The 25036-nt window shown below is 41.6% G+C and overlaps 1 protein-coding gene across 1 annotated transcript in view; it reads right to left on the bottom strand.

Annotated features, from left to right (window-relative positions):
- Nucleotides 1-25036, bottom strand: part of AVL9 (AVL9 cell migration associated) — a 138196-nt gene that overhangs the window by 19296 nt on the left and 93864 nt on the right. The window contains exons 11-15 of the mRNA XM_030204376.1: nt 20430-20564; nt 6557-6776; nt 6052-6169; nt 1817-1870; nt 467-555 (exon numbers count right to left, since the gene is read on the bottom strand). Coding sequence (XP_030060236.1) covers nt 467-555; nt 1817-1870; nt 6052-6169; nt 6557-6776; nt 20430-20564 — 616 coding nt within the window. The remainder of the gene's footprint in view (nt 1-466; nt 556-1816; nt 1871-6051; nt 6170-6556; nt 6777-20429; nt 20565-25036) is intronic.

Genomic DNA, 25036 nt, shown 5'->3' with positions numbered 1-25036 from the left:
ACATGTTCTGTTTGACCAATGTATTGGTGTTCTAGGGTGCAACGTAATACCTGTAGTGCTGGCTTATTCATAGGTAGGGTTCTTGGTGTTTGAATCATAGTAGTTAGAGAAATGTGGTGGGGAGGGAGAAAGTAAGGAAGGAAGAAAGAAAAGCTGGAAGAGATACTGGACCTGAAGTAATCACTGTTTGGTTTTGTTTTGTTTACTGCAGGGGCAAGGCTTTAAGTTCTGCTCCCGCACCTGTAGTAAATGTAGTAATTTTTTGCCGCATGTCCCCATCCCCATGTCATTCTCTATATATAGTAGTAAGTTCACTTCCGGCCCTGTCCCTGCCCTCAGTTCCACTTCCTTTCTGTCTACAAACTAAGCCCCGAGCATGACTATCTGTTGTAAGCACTCCACAATTCTCAAAGCATTTTAATTAGCAGTGAGGGTTTTGGCAAAAAAAAAAAAAAAAATTCCTTACCAACAGCTTTTCCTGTCTGTACAACATTTCGGCTTGTAGTGATCACAGCATTACCAAACTTTTTGCCCCGTTCACTGTTCTGCACAGAACTACAAGAAAAAAAAAGCATATTGTTTATATCCCATCCCACCATCATACTAAGAGCACAAAAGGAGCCTAAAACTACAAGAAAAAATAAGCATATTGTTTATATCCCATCCCACCATCATACTAAGAGCACAAAAGGAGCCTAACATCAACACCTGTAACAGATGCTCCCTAAAGACAGCAGTTCAGTCAGGCAAGGGAACAAGTGACTGCGCTCAATCTCAAATGGACATCTTGCATTTGGAAATGTGAATAATTAAATCTAAATCCAAATCCAACCAATCTAGAACTTTCTGGAAAGGACTAATAGCATTTACCAAACTTGTGTAGGAATTTCCATGCTACGGAGGCTCTGCTGCTTCTTACATTTTCAGTTACACTATTTTGACTAGGAAAGATACTATTCTGATTAGGAAAGATGACTTCAAATAGGGAAGTGGGAGAGTTTATATGATAAAATAACACTTCCCGAAGGAAAGCCTTAGAAACATCACATGGGATTAGTACAGAATGGCATCTAGTTTTATACAGAACCTATTTAACACCCTTCAGGTTATTTAAATGGGCTAAGTTGGATAGTCCCACATGCTGGAAGGGATGTGGAGGGGTTGCGACTTCAAACAGATGTGGTGTGCAGTTCCAGTGATTCAGGAGTTCTAGAGGTCAGAATTTAATAAAAGCTGTCACAGGCTTGTTACTGGAGGTGGAGCCCTATTTGTATCCATTAAAGAGGGTATTCAAAGAGATGGAAGAGTCCAAGTACGTCTGATAGCGACAGTTTCATCAGGTGGATGGAATGGTTAAGACAGAATGTTGGGAAATCACACCATAAAAAGTCATATGGTAGCACTATTTCAGAGATTTAATAGCCCTGTATGGACTGGAGGAAGAAACAATTTGCAATAAGAGGAGGCTGCAGAACCAACTTTGAATAGGCATTGTTAGGAAAAGTAGAATGCATTGTTACACTCAAACTTACTCAAACTTGCACAATCTTGGAGTATATGTAAGGGATAGAGGAAGGCAAGAGACGGGAATGGGAAGTTAATAGTAAAAAGTACATTGTTTGTTTTAATGTGAAGTTTTTTTCTGATCACATTGTATATGAAAGGTTTTGTTGAATAAACTTTAAATAAAAAAATAAATTAAAAACCCAAATCAAAACAAAACCCAAAGAAACAACATATGGGTACACACTTTTAAAAGAAACTATTTCACATGCATTATGCATTTAAAAAACAAAACAAAACAAAATAAACTTACTGTGAAAGTCTTAACTTCACATCTGATACACTGTATTGTCCCTGGAATGGATGACTGGAAAAGTAATTTTAAAAAGTCAGGTGGGTTCACTTGTTTTTTGGCAGATGACATGTTAGCACAGAAATCAACAGTTATGCGATTACATATGAAGCATCATGGTGTTGTAGCACCCTTTCCACCAAAAAGATATTCTTAATGATTTCCACTCTTAAAGACATGAAACAGGAACACCAAACTAAAATGAGTAAACTGGGCTATACTGTGAATTAAATGGATGTCACTATTCCCCAAACTGTGCTTTACCAGGCATATTTAGTATTAAAAACAGATCTATAATTTAAAAAGAACTAATGCACTATGTGATCTTAACTGTTCTTTTTCTGAGACATTTTTATATGAGTACCACCAGATTAACCCCCTGTTTACTAAGCTGTGCTAGCGGCTGCTGTGCGCTAATGCCTACATAGCCCATTCAGTTTAAATGGGCTGTGTCGGCATTGCCGGATGGGCTTAATAAACAGAAAGTAAATTAGTTATTTTTCAGATTCTACCTCTGCCACCAAACACTCGCTGGAAGCAAGAACATAGACCCAACAGGTCTTTAAGGGAGTAGTTTTAAAAGCCACTTATGCACATGAAATGGGAGTTTTGGAAATGGCTTCTTACAAAATTCCACAGAGTAGATGTATTTGGGTAAATGTGTGTGCATAATACCGTTTTGCATATACCTTTACTCACGAGAGGCTTAAGTGTTTCTGGGGGTGGTATTGGAGTAGGGTTTACACCAATGTTCCCTCTAAGGACTGAGCTGATATAAGCAAAAATTTTCTTCACAAACAAAAGTTTTCCATTACATTACCCTGTGAGCACTTCTACAGATACAAACACAGATATATACAAATGCACATGCATGCATACATATACATGAAACACTTACAGGGAAGTTGGAAAGAATTTCATGAGCCATGCTCTGCACAGTTTCCCCTACTTGCTCACCTGTAGTTTAGCTATATGCTTATAACTACTATGAATTTTACTCAGATACTGGATGTTTAACACAGCTTATAGGGAACATTGCTCCCCCTATACGAGCACCACAATGGGACAGTAGGGGCACTTTTGAACACAGAAGGGAAGGACTTCTTCACTGCCTACCAGCTGCCTCCCTGAGTATCTCTGCTACTGATGGTATTATGCACTCTGTATTCACTCCAGGGAATTATGTACCAAAAAAAATCAAAATAATGCATGCCAAAATAGCACAACATACTAAACAGAATAGTATTTGCAGTATTCTGGAAATGCAATGCAGGTACTTTAACACTTGGCTCTCCAAGTCCAGCATCTTCCTGTTGGCCACATGAACAGTCATGTTCAGTGGCACTGTAGCAGCCATAAAATGATTTATCTATCAATATTTTTGATAGGTTGCCAAATGGTCACCAGGGTTCAGCTCTGGTGGCCTTTAGTCTACTGTTGAGTTACCCAACATTAGGTAAAGTAATACAGACTCAAGTATTCTCTCTATTAGCTGTACCTAACGGTTAGAACTGCAGGCTGAGAACAAGGGAAGCAATGGCTCAAATCCCACTGCCACTCCTTGAGATCTTGGAAAAGTCACTTAACCCTCCAATGACTCAGGTACAAAACTTAGATTGTAAGCCCTCCAGGGAAATTATAATACATACTGTAAACTACATGTAACCTGCCTTGGGCTACTACTAAAATGGTGTGATCTAAATCCAAATCCAAAATTCAGCACCTAGCATACTGTGAAGTAATACAAAACACTACAAATATCACTTAGGACTTTCAGAGCAAACCTATCACACCATAACAGTAGTAACTCCCATGAGCCATAAAACAAGTGCTTATCTAGGAAAAGGCAAAACTATAAATATTGTGGTGGGCATTAGATCATTAATATACCTATTGGAAAACTAAACAAGCCAGATTAATACAGATCGATCCTGCACAGACAAGCAACGCTAACAGAAAACCATCCAGCTTATTTTCGAAAGAGACGGACGCCCATCTTCCGACACAAATAGGGAGATGGACGTCCGACTCAAAAACAGGTATAATCGAAAGCTGAATTTGGACGGCCCCAACTGCTTTCCGTCACGGGGACGGGCGAAATTCCCGGGGGCATGGCCAAATGGTAGTGAAGGCGGGACAGGGGCGTTCCAGGGTGTGGTTAACAGATGGACCTCCGCGCCTGATAATGGAAAGAAGCAAGATGTCCCCGACGAGCATTTAGTCCACACAAAGTTGGTCCTGTTTTTTTCATGACCAAGCTTCCAAAAAGTGCCCAAACTGACCAGATGACCACCGGAGGGAATCGGGGATGATCTCCCCTGTCTCCCCCAGTGGTCACTAACCCCCTCCCACCCGAAAAAACAAACTGTTTAAATATTTTTCCCAGCCTCTATGTCAGTCTCAAATACCATACCTAGCTCCATGACAGCAGTATGCAGGTCCCCCGAGCAATTTTAGTTTAGTTGGTGCTGCGCGGAGAGCAAAAATCGGAAGAAAAAAAAACATGCAAGTGCAGTCAGGGATGTCCAAAAAAAAAAAACATGCAAGTGCAGTCAGGGACGTCCAAATTAAAACAATAGTAATAGGGGGATTCGAACCAGCCACCATCTGATTACAAGACTTGTGCTCTAACCACTGCACCACTTATTCAGTTGCTTAGACATTCCTTCCCTTTCCATTAAGTCCCTCCAAGTTTCTGTCAGCCAATCACAGCTCATTTACCTGACATCGGTGTCAGCTAAACGAGCTGTGATTGGCTGACAGAAACATGGAGGGACTTAATGGAAAGGGAAGGTGGTTTAGGCAGCTGAATAAGTGGTGCAGTGGTTCGAGCACAGGTCTTGTAATCAGAAGGTGGCTGGTTCAAATCCCACTATTGCTATTGTTTAATTTGGACGTCCCTGACTGCACTTGCATGTTTTTTTTTTCTTCCGATTTTTGCTCTCTGCATGGGTCCCGCGCAGCACCAACTAAACTAAAATTGCTCCGGGGACCTGCATACTGCTGTCATGGAGCCAGGTATGATATTTGAGGCTGGCATAGAGGCATCTCAGGGGGACCAGTGCACTACGAATGCTGGCCCCTCCCATGACCAAATGGCTTGGATTAGGTCAGTTTTTGAGATGGCCGGCAGCGGTTTCAATTATCGCTGAAAACCGCGGATGGCCATCTCTAGGTCCAGCGATCTCACCATTTCTGTCGTCTATCTCTAGAGTCGACACAAATGATGGGATTTCAGCGGGCCGAACCATATAATCGAAACCGAAGATGGACGGCCATCTCGTTTCGATTTTATGGTTCGCTCCGCCTCTTTGCGGAGCCGTCTCCGGAGATGGACGTTTTTACACATGGGCGTTCGCGTTCAATTATGCCCCTCCATGTCTCTTTCATATATGCATAACACAGATCCTTCCCCAGTATAGAATAAGGAACCACAAACTAAAAACAGAAATATGTAGAAAAATTAAACTGAACCCCAAGAAGCCAGATTCTGAATACAACAAACACCAGGGAGTTTCCCACTTAGTCACCTCTCCCCTCTCCAGTCGGTTCAAAACTCTGCTGCCCGTCTCATCTTCCGCCAGGGTCGCTTTACTCATACTACCCCTCTCCTCAAGACCCTTCACTGGCTCCCTATCCGTTTTCGCATCCTGTTCAAACTTCTTCTACTGACCTATAAATGTATTCACTCTGCTGCTCCCCAGTATCTCTCCACACTCGTCCTTCCCTACACCCCTTCCCGTGCACTCCGCTCCATGGATAAATCCTTCTTATCTGTTCCCTTCTCCACTACTGCCAACTCCAGACTTCGCGCCTTCTGTCTCGCTGCACCCTACTCCTGGAATAAACTTCCTGAGCCCCTACGTCTTGCCCCATCCTTGGCCACCTTTAAATCTAGACTGAAAGCCCACCTCTTTAACATTGCTTTTGACTCGTAACCACTTGTAACCACTCGCCTCCACCTACCCTCCTCTCTTCCCTCCCGTTCACATTAATTGATTTGATTTGCTTACTTTATTTATTTTTTGTCTATTAGATTGTAAGCTCTTTGAGCAGGGACTGTCTTTCGTCTATGTTTGTGCAGCGCTGCGTATGCCTTGTAGCGCTATAGAAATGCTAAATAGTAGTAGTAGTAGTTTCCAAATGTAATGTTTCCATGACTATACAATTTCTGGTAGATAACCTCGGCACCTTACCTTGGATGTACCTCTGAGAGAGCTGGGTGTTTGTTGCTGTTCCACACTCTGTAGTTGTGAGTATTCTTCCATGCTCCAACAAAAGCAGAGCCATAATCTGCTATCATCTTTTCATTATCTGAACAAAGAAAGGTAGGTTGTGAGATCCCGGGAAAGAGATAAGCAAAACAGTTGTATCTCAATGTAAAAGTAAATAAATAAAAATAAACAGGTTATTGAAAGTTGACTTTCCTCTTCTTGCTTGGAGTCAGCTGTGTTCTACATAAATGTTGTACCAGAACAATTCAACTCTGATGCATTTTTAATAGGTTTCATTTTTCAATTTGTATCACTATGTTTCTCCCTTTCCATATCTGAGGCCTTTCTACGAGCTGAAGAATGACTGAAACTTTTACCAACACACTTCAATAATTTGATAAAGAAACTGCTCCCTATCCATTCATCTACTTCCTTCCTCTTCCATTTTCTCTTCAAGTATTATAACAGGCTACATGAATTCAGTCACCTGGCTGTAACGAAGCAGCAAGCAGAGCATGCAGGTAGATCCCAAACTGGGCTCTGATCCACTCATCGCCTCCCTCCCAGCCAGTCCCATCCAGGAAAACATCATCTCTGTTTTCTGTCACATGCTTCACCAGATAGTCAGTGAACCTCAGGTCAGCAGTGGTAGGGTTCAGGATCTTCCTGAGCTCTGGATCATGGATTTGGACGTGCGCCTCTTCAACCTATTTGGACAAAATTCAGAGCACAGACCAAAATACTGTAGTGATTGTGTCATGCTCGCTAATGTACATACAAGTTGTGTTGTATAAGTTTTATGATTTCAGAATAGGATCATTCAATTGTTACAATGCTTCACAAAATTAGATCTTGCATAATTATTTTGAAGATTGTTAGATCACAATCAGGATATTGTATGCTTGGCTTACAGTGCTATAGCTAACAGTCAATCAAAATGAATGGGTGCAGGATACGTTTGCACAACAGAATCTTTTACCTATTAGTTTCTATTATATACTGAGACTCCATATCCATTTATAGGATGGGTTTATTTTAATGCCTCCAAAAATCTATCTGCCATATTTTGACTGCATTTTATTAGTTGGTAATATTTTTCTCTTACTTTTCTCTCTTACTTTTTATACATGATTCTAGATAAGTTACATGCCATTTAAACCTGTAAATAGCAGTTTTACAACTGTAAACTGACATGTATGTATAAATAGTGACGTACAACAATTTCAAGGTAGCTATGTTCTGGGTGTGATTTGGGCAATTCTTCAAAATAAACATGTATTCCATATATCCAGGAAATTTCCCTGTGGGGATTTACACCTGCTTCAAGTTACAAATATTCTCTTTTAGACCTGTCTCTTGGAGGAAAGTTGAAGGCAGATCAGCGCTTATCTTTTAGGTGTTCAAAACCACCTTAAAATGCCCAAAGTTTGACTTTCAGAGCTCAAGTTCCTTAATCAGTTCCCTGTGCATGTGCTTAAGAGCAAACTTATCAGTTATACACATAAGTAACAATACTTACGCATGTAAAGCTCCAAGTGATGCTTTTTTAAAATGCTTTCTTTTGTGAAATAGTTTCTTCTGATGTGTATCCTTCCAAATGCTCATGCTTCTATGGTAGCACTGTAGGCATCTTAGAAAATGCTCTGCATTCTCCAAGCCTTTTCTAAAGCTATTTAGGTTTGTTTTTTTAATACATGAACTTAAACATCTGTTTTATTACCTATGTCCTAAACAAAATTATCCTCTTTATTTACATTAAAATTTTTTTTATTTATGCTTTCATCAATACAATCAAGTAAATTATCTATAGATTTGAATAGATTAGAAAACTACAGTACAGCAATATAAACCAAAATAAGGAAATAATCTCATTGTTTAGTCCACAATATCAAAGGACAAGAGAAAAAAAAGGGAACTTAGGAAAAATTAACACATCATCAAGACAGCAGCAAGGAACTATAATAGTCTACAGCTGGAACAAGTCAATCTCCAGGTACCACCTCAGGGCTAAGTACAACATCAATTTCTTCCCTAGCCACAAAAAATTCAATCAGCTGTTTGGATTCAAAAATTTCAAAATAAATGCAGCACCCAAAGACACGAAGGGCCAAGAACTCTTTCCTGCACTTTTGTTTCGCTTGAGCCAAATCAGGAAATAAATGTGTATTTGAGCCCAAGAACTATTCATTAATATGACGGAAATACAATTTCGAAACATAATCCCTATCATGTTCTATGGCAAAAGTCACTAGGAGAGTTGTTCTAGTTCTAATCTCCAATGAACTCTCAAAAAAACCTGTTAAATCAAGCTTAATTGGGAAATCCCCCTTCGCTCCAACCAGAGTCGAACTTCCAGGTTTTCCTCCAAGAGTCAAAGACTGAATTCTTAGGTGGAATATTCTCTGGTGGGATAAGTAGTATCTCAGAAGTATCTACGTGCCATTTCAAAAGCAGATATAAACAGAGACCTGGGAAAATTCAAAATCTCAGGTTGTTTTTTTCTTGATTGATTCTCCATGTTTTCCAACTTCCGAGCTATCAAAGATCCTTCTTTCAACTAAGACAGCTCAAGTAGTTTCATTTCTGCCATCTGTTTAGCCTGTCTCTCCAACTGCTTTCCATGTGAGGTTAACAAGTCTCCATGACCTTCCACCTTGGTAACAACAGTCCCAAAATCAGTTTTAATTTCTTTCAATGCCATTGAAGATTGGAGTCCATAACCCTAATAGCAAATGTAATAAATAAATAAATAATAGCTTGCCAAAGAGATTCCAAAGTTACTATAGCCGGCTGATCAATTTCCCCCAGCAGAGAGATGTTATCTCCAGAAGTTGCTACCAGCTGCCAGATCTTCCAGCTGCCAAGCCTGTTCCTGAAGGTTCCTGCCCAGCAGCCCTTCCTTGATTGTGCCTCTCATCAAACTCACGGGAGAAAGACTCCACACCAGTTACTGCTGCTGAAACTATTCCTGGCTGCGGGAGATCGGCCTCTAATCTGGGCTAAGAGAAACCCGATCCAAACTGAGGTCTGCCGATGCACTCGGCATTCCTCCCAAAGTAGGCTGTACAACTCCAGCCTGGTGCATTATCGCTACCTCAAGCGTGGTCTGCGCCAGACGCCTCGGAGCATCAGAAGCTAGAGGAAAAGTTTTATAGGCTCCTTTCATCTTCCCCATACAGAACAAACACTGGCCAAGTCTTTGGCAGCATCTGGGAAACACGCACAGGGAGAGCAGCGCATCAAGCATCTGCTACCGATGCCATCTTGTCCCCTTATTTACATTTTTTGTACAACTGCACCTACTTTTTTTTTAACATTAAGTGAATTCAAGGTCACTCTTCAGCTCTGTATGCTACATTCATGTTTAGCTGCACTAAGTAACATTAAGCTTTTCTTTGCTGTTAAATTTCAAGAATGTATGTATTTATTTATTGGGGTTTATTAACTACCTTTATGAAGAGATTCACCCACGGTGGTGTACAGCAGGTATCCTGACTTGAAAACCCATGCCTGTGACAACATTGTTTATGTTTATTTTCTTTCATAAAGAGCAGGATCCATTTGCCACACTAGGTGGGTGATGGCATCCAATAGCACTGAGACAGAATAGCTCTCCCAGAGCTCAGCAGCAGGATAATATTCTGAGCATGTGAAGACCTTCCCATGGACTGTGGTATTCTCAGTATCTCAGTTAGCTCAGCTCAATGAGGTGGAAGGGACTGTTTTGCCTGATCAATCCTAATGTCCACCTGCTGTCCAATGAAAACATTTATCATAGGTGAAAAAAAGTTTTTTTCTACTGACAAGCAGGATTGAATCAAATACAAAAATAGGTGACGCCCAAGCTTAGGGCTGTTCTGTTTATCTTTAATTTGTCCATTAAGCAGGAGTGGCATGGTCATAAAGAAAGAGACTTGCTAATGTTTCAAACACAGGCTGGCCAGCACCTTCACTCACTACACTGTCTCCAATTGTGAATTGTTTCAAGCAGTAGTGCAAAGTGAAGGATCAAATCACTGCTTTGCATACAGTATCCAAGGAAGCAGATTTCAAGATACCCATTGTAGTTACAGGGGCTCCGATCTGACATGCTTTCTTTCTACTGGTTAGAGTAGTACTGTAGGGAAACAACAAAGACTTCTATTACAAAGTACTGTGAACTTATCACATGAAGCAATGTGTAAAAGCTTACGGATGGTCTGCTTGTTTCTCTATGGTGTACCGGTTTCAGCTGGCCTGAGGATTCTTGCCTGAAGACAGTCTTTACCTACAAGGACCAGCCATGAAAGACAAAACATGGCATTCTTCTAAGCCTCAGTCCCTCTAAGTTGAAAACACTGTACCTTATGCACCCACATGGAAGGTAAATCCTGGATTGGTCCTGTAAGCCTCCACAATATCCAATGCAGCCCATCAAGACGACTGTTTTACAGAATGTGGACAACAGTACGGATGGCTGAAATCTACTAACTTCTCTGCAGAGACAGAAACTGAGGGCTTCTGCTTTAAGCATTTCTGCTTGCCTGTAAGGCTGTCTTGCCTTTGGAACATTGCTTTTCTTACAGACTTTTGGCAATGACATTAAGAGCACAAATGCATATTCATTTTGAACTGCCAACTTTGGCAGCCAGCCTGTAACTCAGACCTCACTGAGAAATATCTTTCCTGATTCTCTACCCTTTCTTTCTGCTCACCTCCAAGAGGAGGCTCAAGCTAGAAAATAAACAGTGCTTCACAGTTCATGAGACAAGACTCAGAATTGGTCATTCCTGGAATCAGAGTTGGAAGGCGTTTTATCGCTCTGTGAAGTCACAGGTCAGACCAAGAAGTCGGTTCTGATTTTTGGCTTCGTATATCTAAGACATAATTATTAGTGATTAGATTTGTAACAGAACAACTGCTAGGAACTTATTGCTACAAATAAACTCATATTTTACAGAATCTTGCAAGTGTAGTCCTTGTGTTGGATCCTTGGACCCCTAGACATAAATATGCATGTTTCTACAATACCAATTTGCACATAACAAAATTGGATGCAGGATGCTTGCCAATTTGCCAAAGTTTGCATGGCCACTGAAATAGTAACTCTGTTAGGGGTCAAACTAGACAAATTGGATTAAGATCTATTAAGACAAATAAGAGTCCTTTAGCAGCCCAGAGTGTGAAGGGATTTCTCTCATGGATTCTTAAGAGCAGGCCTTCTATTCTTAGTGTTTATAATCTGTATATTTACATATTCACATTCTGGCTAATTAGGGTTCTTTAAGAGTTAAAAAGGAGTGTTTATTGGCGCTTTTACACCACAGGTACTATTGCTGGCTACCTTTTCTGGAAGAATCAAATATATAAGTTTGTGTCACTTAACTGGTGTTGGACGGAAAAGACAAAAAAAAATCAGAGTGTAGAATACAAGACAAGCCAGGGGAGGGGGTGAGAATACAAGAAGAGGTAGCATTTTTTCAGCGGTTATCTAACAGCTATTTTAATTTATTTTGCACTGGGGATGTTTTGTCAGTGTTCATCCATTAAAACCTAAAATCAGAAGCCTTACCTATAATGCTTAGAGCAAAACATTGGAGGCACTACTTCCTCCTTCAGATGAAAATGAATGACTACCTTTTCTAAGAATTTAGGATGAGTATGAAGAATTACTTGGTTTTGATGAATCTGAATATATGCTTCACAGGCAACCAAAGCCTGAAGCAGACTTATTCTACTCAAAGAAAACACTAGTAGAAATAGCACCTTACAAGTGACATGCTTGAGTGAAGTAGACTCCATTAGTTCAAAAGACAGATTCATGAGAGGGATAGGATGATATTAACGTCCCATGGCAACAGAGGTTTCTGCAATGGTGGCTTGACATCTCAAATCCATGGGCGTTATTCCTGCACAGACACTTGCTCATCTCAAGATCCGATAACCTTGAATCTGTCTACTTAAGACCGAACCAAAAAAGGGGCCATTCTATCCCTACCCACCCTTTGCAATGCTCAACAGCTCTCTCAAAATGTTCTTAGAAAACTATCCAGACTGGGATTTTCTTCCTCCAGAATTCTCCTTAGAAATTTCATCCTTCATGAAATTAATCATTCTTATGAAGCTATCTCTTACTTGATATTCATTCAGTGCATGTCAACAGGTCTCTTCCTGCTATAGCAGGAAGCAGAACCACACTCAGATGTCTTTAGATTGTTAAAAGTGCATAGTGACAACAAACTCCACTGCAGAAATACCAGTCCATGGACTCCTACAAGAGCAGTATCTTCATATCTGGCAGTCCTCACTACCCATTCAGCTTATATCAAAGTTCAATCAGCACCTGGTTTCAAGAATTCAGCTTTTATATTCTTTGGTGGTAGCTGAGACAGCACCAACCAGCCCTGGGGACCACCTATGCATTGATGTGCCAACCCCATGCCATCACGTACACAATCACTCTTATCTTCTCTGCTGTTCTCCTATAGGTGACAGAGGATATAATCTCAAGACCTAGCTGATGATCACCATAGCCCACCAAAAGGGCAGGTGAGGGAACTTTAATAGATTTTATTTTATTTATCAATGTATTTATACCCCACATTATCCCCACAAACATGCAGGCTCAATGTGGCTTACAAAACCAGAGAGAGAGAGATCTCTGGGTGATATCAGATACAAATTAGAACTGAAGAGCAAATGTGCAAGAAAGAAAAGACACTTTACATTTGTTTATTTATTTAGATCATTTATACCCCGCCTATTACCACATAAAGCAGCACCTAAGCAGCTTACAATGAACATTACAAATGAATTCAAAAAAGACCTCACGAATCATGTAAACCACAGGCTTCAAAAAATGGTCTCTTTCCAACGGATAAAGGAAACATCTTACTTACTCCGCTGCCAAAAGATGCTAAGAAAAGCACAATGGACCTAACCAACTATCGCCCAGTAGCATCTATTCCGCTCATAACCAAACTCATGGAGGGCATAGTGACGAAACAACTCACTGAATACCTAAATAATAACTCAATTCTGCATGAGTCTCAATCAGGATTTCGGTCAAATCACAGCACCAAAACTGTACTAGTGTCCGCAATAGAATACTTCGGAGTCGGAGGTACAGTTCTCAAATGGTTCAAAGGATTCCTGACCACAAGATCATACCAAGTAACAACGAACGTGGACATATCACCCCATGGATACCGGAATGTGGAGTTCCCCAAGGATCCCCCCTCTCACCAACTCTCTTCAACCTAATGATGATACTTTTAGCCAACCTTTAGCCAAACTTCTAGCCAATCAAAACCTCAACCCCTACATATATGCAGACGATGTCACGATTTACATCCCGTTCAAACATGATCTAAACAAAATCACCAACGAGATCAACCAAAGCCTCCAAATCATGCACTCCTGGGCGGATGCATTCCAGCTAAAATTCAATGCAGAAAAAACTCAATGTCTTGTACTAACCTCACAATATAACACAAACAACTACTCCACCATAACCACACCATACTGTTTTCTTCCAGTCTCACAAAATCTGAAAATTCTTGGAGTTACCATTGATCGAAACCTCACACTCGATGCTCACGTGAAGAATATGACGAAAAAGATGTTCCACTCCATGTGGAAACTCAAAAGAGTAAAACCTTTCTTCCCGAGATACATCTTCCGCACCCTAGTACAGTCAATGGTAATAAGTCATCTGGACTACTGCAACGCACTGTACGCTGGCTGCAAAGAACAGACTATCAAAAAACTCCAAACAGCCCAGAATACCGCCGCCAGACTCATATTTGGAAAAACTAAATATGAAAGTGCAAAACCCCTAACAGAGAAACTTCACTGGCTCCCACTCAAGGAACGCATTGTGTTCAAGATTTGCACGATTGTACACAAAATCATTCACGCAGATGCCCCAACCTACATGCTAAACCTCGTGGACCTGCCTCCCAGAAACGCCATAAGATCGGCCCGCAAATTTCTTAATCTGCACTTCCCCAGCTGTAACGGACTAAAATACAAGCTGATACATGCCACTACCTTCTCTTACATGAGCACGCAGTTGTGGAATGCATTACCTACAACCCTAAAAACTGTCAACGAAATCACTAACTTTCGCAAATCTCTGAAGACACATCTCTTCAACAAGGTCTACAAAGAGAATCCATAGCCTACAAAACTACATCACCAACCCACCCAGTATGAAAGTCCACCTTTCTATACTAACCTGCCTAACACCTTCCTTCTCTCTTCTCTTACTTAATCTTTATACACTAGTAATTGTATCTGATATCCTGTATTGACTTTGTCATAACAAACTCTGTAAGCCACATTGAGCCTGCAAATAGGTGGGAAATGTGGGATACAAATGCAAATAAATAAATAAATTAATGGGTCCAACCAGAATCCATGTTTGCATGCATGTAGGGGTTATAGCCCTATATAGGTCCTGTAGAAAATATTTTTGCAAACAGATGCGTCTTTAGTGCCTTACGAAGAGAAGGTAGTCACTCAGACTGGTTATGGCTCTGGGAAGTGCATTCCAGTTGTGCGCACTGATGAAGGGAAAGCTTGACGCCTGAATAGAGCCTTGCTTACATCCTTTCCAGCTTGGGTAATGCAAGGTGAGATATAATCGAGATGTTGGGTCAGCATTTCTGGCAGGCAAGTCGATCATGTTCAGCATGTAACTTGGTACAGTCCCATTGATGATTTTGTATACCATGGTGCAAACCTTGAATACAATTCGCTCCTTGATTGGAAGCCAGTGAAGTTTAGCAAGAAGAGGCTTTGCGCTATCGAACCGGGCTTTATTGAAGATAAGTCTTGCCGCTGTATTTTGGGCAGTCTGTAATTTCCTCAAAACAAAGTCTTTACACCCTGCTAACGTACCATTGCAGTAGTCAGTATGACAAAGCACTAATGATTGTATCATATTTCTAAAGAGATGCTTCGCGAAGAGGTGGCGTACCCGTTTCAGCTTCCACATCATGATGAACTCTTTGTTTGCGCCGTTGCTTGACTTTCAAATGTTAAAAAATGATCAAAGATAACACCCAAAATCTTCAATTGATCAGAGATAGGAAGGATGAGATTGTTAACAGCAATAGAAGTTGGATGAATTAACTTGCGCTGGGAAGACAGTACAAGGCAGTGTGTTTTTTCTGTATTAAGCTTTAGTTGAAAAGCGTTTGCCCAAGTGCCCATAACATGCAGGACGTGTTCGATGGACTTCATAATCTTCTCTTTAGAATAGAATATAATAACATGGTAGATGATGGCAGAAAAAGACCTGCACGGTCCATCCAGTCTGCCCAACAAGATAAACTCATATGTGCTACTTTTTGTGTATACCTTACCTTGATTTGTATCTGTCATTTTCAGGGCACAGACCGTATAAGTCTGCCCAGCACTATCCCTGCCTCCCAACCACCGTCTCTGGCACAGACCGTATAAGTCTGCTCAGCAATATCCTCGCCTCCCAACCACCAGCCCCGCCTCCCACCACCGGCTCTGCCACCTAATCCGTTACCGTTTTCCTCTCCACCACCTCCTGCGGGAGAGCATTCCAAGCATCCACCACTCTTCTCCATGAAAAAATACTTTCTGACATTTTTCTTGAGTCTGCCCCCCTTCAATCTCGTATTGTGCCCTCTAGTTCTACCACCTTCCCATCTCCGGAAAAGGTTCGTTTGCGGATTAATAACTAAGATATTTGAACGTCTGTATCATATCGCCCCTGTTTCTCCTTTCCTCCAGGGTATACATGTTCAGGTCAGCAAGTCTCTCCTCATACGTCTTGGAACGCAAATCCCGTACCATTCTCGTAGCTTTTCTTTGCACCGCTTCAATTCTTTTTACATCCTTAGCAAGATACGGCCTCCAGAACTGAACACAATACGCCAGGTGGGGCCTCACCAAGACTTATACAGGGGCATTAAAACCTCTTTTCTTCTGCTGGTCACTCCCCTCTCTATACAGCCTAGCAACCTTCTACTTACGGCCTTCGCCTTGTCACACTGTTTCGTCGCCTTCAGATCCTCAGATACTATCACCCCAAGATCCCTATCAGACTCTCCCTGCCTGACACATACGTCTCCCGTGGATTTCTACTCCCTAAGTGCATCACTTTGCATTTCTTCGCATTGAATTTTAATTGCCAAACCTTAGACCATTCTTCTAGCTTCTGCAGATCCTTTTTCATGTTTTCCACTCCCTCCTGGGTGTCCACTCTCTTACAAATCTTAGTATCATCCGCAGAAAGGCAAACTTTACCTTCTAACCCTTCAGCAATGTCACTCACAAATATATTGAACAGAATCGGTCCCAGCATCGATCCCGGAGGCACTACACTACTCACTTTTCCCTCCTCTGAGCGAATTCCATTTACCACCACCCTCTGACGTCTGTCCGTCAATCAGTTCCTAATCCAGTTCACCACTTTGGGTCCTATCTTCAGCCCGTCCAGTTTGTTCAAGAGCCTCCTGTGGGGAACCGTGTCAAAAGCCTTGCTGAAATCTAGGTAGATTACATCTATATCGTATCCCTGATTTAATTCTCCAGTCACCCAGTCAAAGAATTCAATGAGATTCGTTTGGCACGATTTTCCTTTGGTAAAACCATGTTGTCTCGGAACTTGCAACTTATTGGCTTCCAGGAAATTCACTATCCTTTCCTTCAGCATCGCTTCCATTACTTTTCCAATAATCGAAGTAAGGCTTACCGGACTGTAGTTTCCAGCTTCTTCCCTATCACCACTTTTGTGAAGAGGGACCAAATCCGCCGTTCTCCAATCCCACGGAACCTCTCCTGTTTCCAATGATTTATTAAACAAATCTTTAAGAGGACCCGCCAGAACCTCTCTGAGCTCCTTTAATATCCTGGGGTGGATCCTGTCCAGTCCCACGGCCTTGTCCACCTTTAGCTTTTCAAGTTGTTTATACACACTCTCTTCCGTGAACGGTGCTATTATCTACTCCATTTTCATTTGCACTTTTGCCAGTCCATTGCGGTCATTCTCCAGGATTTTCTTCTGTGAATACAGAACAAAAGTATCTATATATATACTACAACATCGTCAGCACAGATATACGGATTGAGTCCCAATTTAGCTAATGTGATTGCCAGTGGAGTCATCATAAGGTTGAAAAGGATAGGCGACAGTGGAGAACCCTGAGGCACCCCACAGTCTGCACTCCATGCCGATGAGAATTGCGAACACACTTTGACTTTGTACGATCGAAGTGTGAGAAAACCCCTCAACCACGGGAGTACGTTGTCTCCTACTCCCAATTTGTCCAGCAGACTTAAAAGAATATTGTGATTGACCATATCAAATGCACTTGACATATCAAATTGGAGAGGTAGTATGTTCTTGCCGGTAGCGGTAGCAAGTTCCTGCCTTAGTTTTGTAAGTACAGTGAGCAGTGCTGTTTCAGTGCTGTGTCCTGCACGGAAGCCCGACTGAGAATTTGCAAGCAGATTGAAATTTAGTATGTAATCAGTGAGCTGGCTTGTGACCACACTTTCCATCAACTTGACGAAAAGTGGAATGGATGCCACCAGTCTATAATTAGTGACATCGGCAACCTTTTTCTTGCAGTCTTTCAGTATAGGAGTTAAAACAATGTGTCCAAAATCAGCTGGAAATAAACCACACTGAAGCATATGATTGAGATAGGATGTTAAGTGATCGAGAAAGCAGGATGGTGCTGAATTCAGAAGATAACTCGGACATGGGTCTAGACAACAATGCTTTTTGGAGAATCTTTTGAGCGCCTTTGGTCTGACCCAGTATGGCACTTTTTGTATTCTTATGGACAGTTCAGCAAGAAACCAACCAATTAACATTTCATAGGAAGTTGAAAACCTATTTGCAGAGTGTTTGGACAGGGCGAGGGACGGGTGGGGGGGTTCTTCATTGCAGATGTTATTGACCATGCTTGTACTTTTGAGTATCATCATAGTAACTTAGTAGATGACGGCAGAAAAAGACCTACACGGTCCATCCAGTCTGCCCAACAAGATGAACTCATGTGTATACCTTACCTTGATTTGTACCTGTCTTTTTCTGGGCACAGACCGTATAAGTCTGCCCAGCACCATCCCCTCCTCCCAACCACCAGCCCCGCCTCCCACCACCGGCTCTGGCACAGACCGTATAAGTCTGCCCAGCACTATTCCCCGCCTCCCAACCACCAACCTCGCCTCCCAACACCGGATCTGGCACAGACCGTATAAGTCTGCCCACCACTATCTTCGCCTCCCAACCACCAACCACTCTTCCCCCCACCGGCTCCGCCACCCAATTTCAGCTAAGCTTCTGTGGATCCATTCCTTCTGCACAGGATTCCTTTATGTATATCCCACGCATGTTTGAATTCCGTTACCGTTTTCATCTCCACCACCTCCTGCGAGAGGGCATTCCAAGCATCCACCACTCTGTGAAAAAACACTTCCTGACATCTTTTTTGAGTCTGCCCCCCTTCAATCTCATTTCATGTCCTTTCGTTCTACTGTCTTCCCATCTCCGGAAAAGATTTGTTTGCGGATTAATACCTTTTCAAATATTTGAACGTCTGTATCATATCACCCCTGTTCCTCCTTTCCTCCAGGGTATATATGTTCAGGTCAGCAAGTCTCTCTTCATACGTATTGGAACGCAAATCCCATACCATTCTCGTAGCTTTTCTTTGCACCGCTTCAATTTTTTTTACATCCTTAGCAAGGTACGGCCTTCAAAACTGAACACAATACTCCAGGTGGGGCCTCACCAATGACTTGTACAGGGGCATCAACACTTCCTTTCTTCTGCTGGTCACACCTCTCTCTATACAGCCTAGCAACCTTCTCACTATGGCCACCGCCTTGTCACATTGTTTCGTCGCCTTCAGATCCTCGGATACTATCACCCCAAGATCCCTCTCCCCCTCAGTATCTATCACATAAGTCTCATGTGGGTTTCTACTCCCTAGGTGCATCACTTTGCATTTCTTTGCATTGAATTTTAACTGCCAAACCTTAGACCATTCTTCTAGCTTCCGCAGATCTTTTTTCATGTTTTCCACTCCCTCCTGGGTGTCCACTCTGTTACAAAGTATCATCCGCAAATAGGCAAACTTTACCTTCTAACCCTTCGGCAATGTCACTCACAAATATATTGAACAGAATCGGCCCCAGCACCGATCCCTGAGGCACTCCACTACTCACCTTTCCCTCCTCTGATCGAACTCCATTTACCACCACCCTCTGTCGTCTGTCTGTCAACCAGTTCCTAATCCAGTTCACCACTTCGGGACCTATCTTCAGCCCATCGAGTTTATTTAAGAGCCTCCTGTGGGGGACCGTGTCAAAAGCTTTGCTAAAATCTAAGTCAATAAAACTTAATTAAAAAAAAAAAAAAAGAAAGAAAACCTATTTGCAATAGGCTCTTAAACCCCCAGTGCTGAAAACAGGGTTTTATAATAGTTAACTGTTCTCTACTGTGTTTCTTTTTCTTTTACTGTAGACCTTGAACAAGCTTTTCACCAGAAAGGAGGTATACAAGATTTTGTAAATAAGTAACTGACTTCTTCTGTATGGCCTCAGTAATGGACTGTATTGGAGGAGTATAGGTTAATCTACCACTTTCTCAATGTGGCTTTGTTTCAAGGGACCAAGGGACTATATTGTTTCTCTCTAGTTTTCCTGCATTCAGTTCAAAATCCCTACTTGAACTAATTCAGCAACTCATTACTTTGTCTCCTCTGCCCTAATCCAAACCTTGCTTCCCGTCATCTTGGTTATACAATCAGTTTTGACTGGTTGTTCTCTTCAACTATCATTCTTCAATTCGCTTCTGCTCATTTTACCACTGCCTCTCTTCTCTTTTCAGATTGTCAAAACCGAACAACTCACATCCTACCCTCCCTATTCGTTTGTCACTCTCAGTTTTCTTCTCTCTTTGGACTCATCCTTGGTATTTTTATATATTCCCATTCTCAATATACTGTCATTCTGACTTTACTCACTAGCTCTTAAAGAGCCTTGGTCAACTAAAAAAGTAATGCAATATAATATAATAGAGAAAAGTAAAAACAAGAAACAAAATACTGGTATGATGATATTCTAAGCCGGGGGTGGGCAACCTTGGTCCTTGTGGGCCACACCACCAGTTGGGTATTCAGGATTTCCCCAATTAATTTGCATGAGATCTATTTGCATGCACTGATGCCACTGTATGCAAATATCTCATGCACATTCATTGGGAAAATCCTGAAAACCTGACTGGGTGAGGTCCTTGAGAAACAATGTTGCCCACCCCTGCTATAGTATGTTCATGTTTGGAGACATGTGCTGGATTATATCTTGAGGGGAAAAAAGATTTATACCTCCACAATTGTGTCGCTCAAGTGCTTCTGTTGACGAAAGAGGATGTTAGTAGCCCCAGCAACAAAACCACGAATGCTGACATCAGAAAGAAGATGATGCTGCTGTAATGCCATATATGGCAAACAAAGATATCCCTAAAACACAGAAACAAGTAAACATTAACATGAGAAGAAAAACAGCATTTTTTTCTTCAGTAATAGCCTAATTTGGGAAGAACTTTGGCTTCAGCTGAAAAAAAAGCTCCACAGTGATAAATCACTGTAACTTCTAAAAGAGATATATGATCTAATCTTATTGTATTGCTCTATGGCGAGACCACACCTTGAGTACTTTGTGCAATTCTGGTTACTGCATCTCAAAAAATATATAGTGAAACTGGAGAAGGTACAGAGAAATTGAACAAAAACAACTCTCATAAGGAAAGGCTAGGGTTAGGGCACTTCAGCTTAGCGAAGAGATGGCTAAGGAGAGATATGATAGAGGTCTATAAAATCCTGAATGGAGTGGAACAGTTAAATGAGAATTGATCGTTTACTCTTTCAAAAAGTACAAAGACTAGGGGTTCCTCCAAGTTGCACTGTAGCACATTTAAAACAAATAGGAGAAAATATTTTTCACTCAGTCTATAGATAAGCTCTGGAACTCATTGCCACAGCAAGTGGTAAAAGCAGTTAATGTAGCTGGGTTTTAAAAAGGTTTGGACAAATTCCTAGAGAAAAATTCTACAAATCAATATTAAGGTAGACCTAAAGAAAGCCATTGCTTACCCCTGGGGTTAAGCATCATGAAATCTTAATACTTTTTGGGACTCTACTGTGACCTGTACTGGTCAGAACAGGATACTGGGCTAGATCTACCCTTGGTCTGACCTAGTAGGGATCGCTTATGTTCTTACGGAAAGAGGAGAACCCAAACTTTAATGGGCTGGGGTTTTTTTTTTGTTTAGTTTTTTTTTTCATCCACAGAAATACAGTATTGGTCAAGCAAGTTGTTCAAGTTATGGAAAACATGCAATAATAAATTATTGTTTAGATTATTAGAGTAGTAGATCAAACAATAAACAGTATGGGCTGTTAATCCTGCTAAGGTAATCTAATATAACAAAAACTGAAAAACAGCCAAACACAAACTCAAAGGGTCGTGTAAAAAAGGAATGCACAGCAATGCCTAACCAGTGGGAAATACCCTCAGAAACCAAGGTATCTACCAAGGTCTGAACACCAGGACACTGATATCTACATGAGATTTATTGTGCCTGTGATCGTGTCTCTTTCATAGGGTATAATATCCCACCTGTTTACAAACAAGACTGTTCACAATAGAACTAGTAATTCAAAAAAGCATTACCAAAAAGATAAAAGCTTTCCAAGCCATAGCATAACATAACATAAATAAACTTAGCTTTCTCAAAGTTGGCTTGGTAACCCCACATTCAAACTGTTAACTTTCATTTGTTCAACGGGGCCCAAATCGTTTCACCCGCTTCATGGCTTCATCAAGAACCACAGTTTAACATAGTCACAGGGGTATACATTTACAGCTAGCTAAACTCTATTTTATGTGATTTTATTTTGTACTAGTAAAAAAGGCCCGTTTCCGAAACCAATGAAACGGGCGCTAGCATGTGGCTTTTTTTTTTTGTGTGTGTATGTGTCACAGAGTTATTTTGTGTGTGTGTGTGTGTGAGGGTGCGGTGTGTGTGCAGGTTGTTGATGTGTGTCTTTTTTTGTTTTGTTTTTTGCTTGGGGGTTTGGGGATGTGCTGTGCTGTGCTGGCAAAGTGGGTTGGATTGGTGTGTGGCTTTGAGGGTGTGTTTCTGTTGTATTGTGTGTGTGTGGTTTTGTCTGTCAAGGAGGTTTGTGGAGGGTGGTCTTTCTGTTGGTGAAATGTAAATGTGGTTGTAGGGGGGTCAGCCTTTGCTGAGTTTTTTTTTTTTCCAGGTTTTTTTTTTTGTGTTGTGCTGAGGCAGCAGTGTTGTTTTAGATGGGCAGAAGGTAGAGGAGCACGTTCTTTGTCGGTATTTTTTGGCCGTTTCAGGGCTGCTGTAGGGGAATGCTGGAAGAGAAATGTGCTGTTGGAAGCAGCGCCATCTTTTTCCATTGGGCTGGGGTTCTGGGCATCCTGGAGGTGGGTGACGGCTTGCCTGAGGACGGGGATGGCTGTTTTAAGTTGGCGGAAGGGAGAAGAGCACGGTCTCGGGCCGTCGGGGGGTGATCCGGTATGTTTGGTCCATTTCAGGCCGGCTGCAGGGGAATGCTGGAACATTTATGTGCTGCAGGAATCAGCGCCGTCTTTTTCCGGGTGCTCAGGGAATCCCCGAGGTGGGAGACAGCTTGCCTGAGGCTGGGGATGGTTGGGCACGTCCTTGGCCGCTTCGGCAAAAGGGGAAGAGGAAGGGGGTGGGGAGTTACCTGCAGCCGCCTGAGAAACCATGTATTCTTTGTTTGTTTTGTATTATTAGTTTGCATTTCTGTTGAAGAAAGAGTGGATGCCTTTCGAATGATGGAGGTGGTGCGTCGGTGTGCGGTTGTTTCGTTAGTTTGGCAACCAGTCTCCAGCGATTCCTAGGCAGGGAAGGAGTACTCCTCCCCCTTCCTTGGTCGCTGTTTGCTGCTGGCTGGGTCGCGGGTAATCCTTCCAGCTGGGCCGCAGCTGTCCTGTTTGCCCTGGTCCCAGATGGGACTCTTCAGTACTGGCATTAGGCATTTAAAATCCCCCCCCCCCGGTCTATTTTTGCACATACCCACAGCAGGAATATTCTTCTCTCGTTCCAGCGGTGGTTCTGTGCTCTCCGTGCTGCACAGATAATGAGCCATTCTGCTGGGGAATGCTCCTCCCTTATTGTCACGTAGTTTCCTCTGATTGGTCCGTCTTACGTTGCCTAGTGTTGCCTGGGAACGGTGTTGTGATGGTCCTTTGTGTTTCAGAATGTTGAGGGTGTTTTTTCTGATTGGTCCGTCATGCGAGGGCGGGGCAGAGAGACATGGTCAGTGTTGTGGCTTCACCACCATGAATCCATGAACCCTTCAGGGAGTGACTGAGTGACTTCAGAACGTTGTCTTCAGAACGTTGAGGGTGAGTTTTATTATAGTAGATGTTTCAGTGTACTCCACTCAGGTTGTATGTGGAATAAAAATGATGAAACAATGGTAGAGGGACAAGCCAGATGTGTTCACTATCTCTTATTTATAACATAACATCCACATTCTATTTCTATAATTGTTAGTGGGCCATATAAGAGAGAATGAACAGATCACGGAAATCACAGTTGAGGGCTTGAACAAAAAGTACTCTACTATGTGGATCATTTATTATAAAAATACCACTATAGGTTGTTGTTTATGTCTAACTTGAAACATTCAGTGCCAGCTCTCTTAAACAGCATGGAAAGATTTAGATTCTTCTCAGACTATATGGTAAATGTTATTAAATCTAAGGCCATGCGATCATGCAGAGAAGAAATATATAGATTAAGAAATTAAACCCAGTGCTCAATGAGATGAACAACAAAAACATAAGGCATTTAGAAATGAATATATCCTTGATTAAAAAGGAGTAGTTGGTATTTGTGGGTCTGGCAGCTTTGAAGGTGCATCTTGGGGTTATCCTTTGCCAGCAGTTTCCGTTATTTTTCCCTATCTGTCCACTTGTGTTACTCCGGGTCAAACTGCTGTAAAAATGAAGGAGACTTAGAATGGAGTGCTGGACAACATTCTGCACAATTGTTTTCAACAGAAGATAATGGGAGGTTTTTTTGGAGGCCTGGTTCTCTGAAAATATTGATCTGGAGTTTTGAATTCACAGGCTCACCCAAGATATTAGTATTTACTTCCCGCATGACAAATTTGGTGAATTTCTGTGTCTGTTGGAGGGTTACTGTGCCTACTAAAATACAGACAGAATTGATCCCTTTTATATAATTCTTTCCAACATTCCCTAGCAGCAAGGGAAGAGAAGACAATCACAGATCAAGTAAGACCAGTTGCAGAACAGTATGCTGATGAAGTGGCCTTGAGCTCCTGACCAACTATTTTTTTTCCATATTTTTATATGAAAATGCATGGGCAATGGGTAAAGGTCTTCAGAAAACAGTATCCCCACCCCCCCCAGGCCAAGAATGTGATAATTGGAAATTTGATGAACCTTGCACAAGAAACTAGCTCTTAAGTGACAAGTTTTCAGCATACTCTTTCAAAGAGACCTTCAAACAATTCTGTTTGGTGAGACAACACTGACCTTTGTGGCCCTCTAATTTGAGAACCATCATATACTTGGTGTTTTCAGTGCAGCTAGACTACTGTAATTCAATTATTTGTTGGCCTACCAACAAAAGTAATGATTTGACTTCAAGTGGCCCAGAATGTAGGTGGTAACAGACGTTTACAATGGGAGAGAGCTACTCTAAATTTATATTCATGGCACTGGTTGCCAGTTATGTCACAAGTACAATTTATGTTTATAAGATTTTCTCTCTTAGTTTTCATGCTATAATTGGAGCCAGTCCAATTTACTGGAAAGATATTTCTTCTCATGCATGTCCTAGATTGCTACATTTAGCACTCTATTTAAATTATTCCTTTTGTAAAGAGCATCAGTAACATTAAAA

Source organism: Microcaecilia unicolor, chromosome 1, assembly GCF_901765095.1.
Source record: "Microcaecilia unicolor chromosome 1, aMicUni1.1, whole genome shotgun sequence".
NCBI classification, from domain to species: Eukaryota; Metazoa; Chordata; class Amphibia; order Gymnophiona; family Siphonopidae; genus Microcaecilia; species Microcaecilia unicolor.
This window is presented reverse-complemented; position numbering and strand designations above follow the sequence as displayed.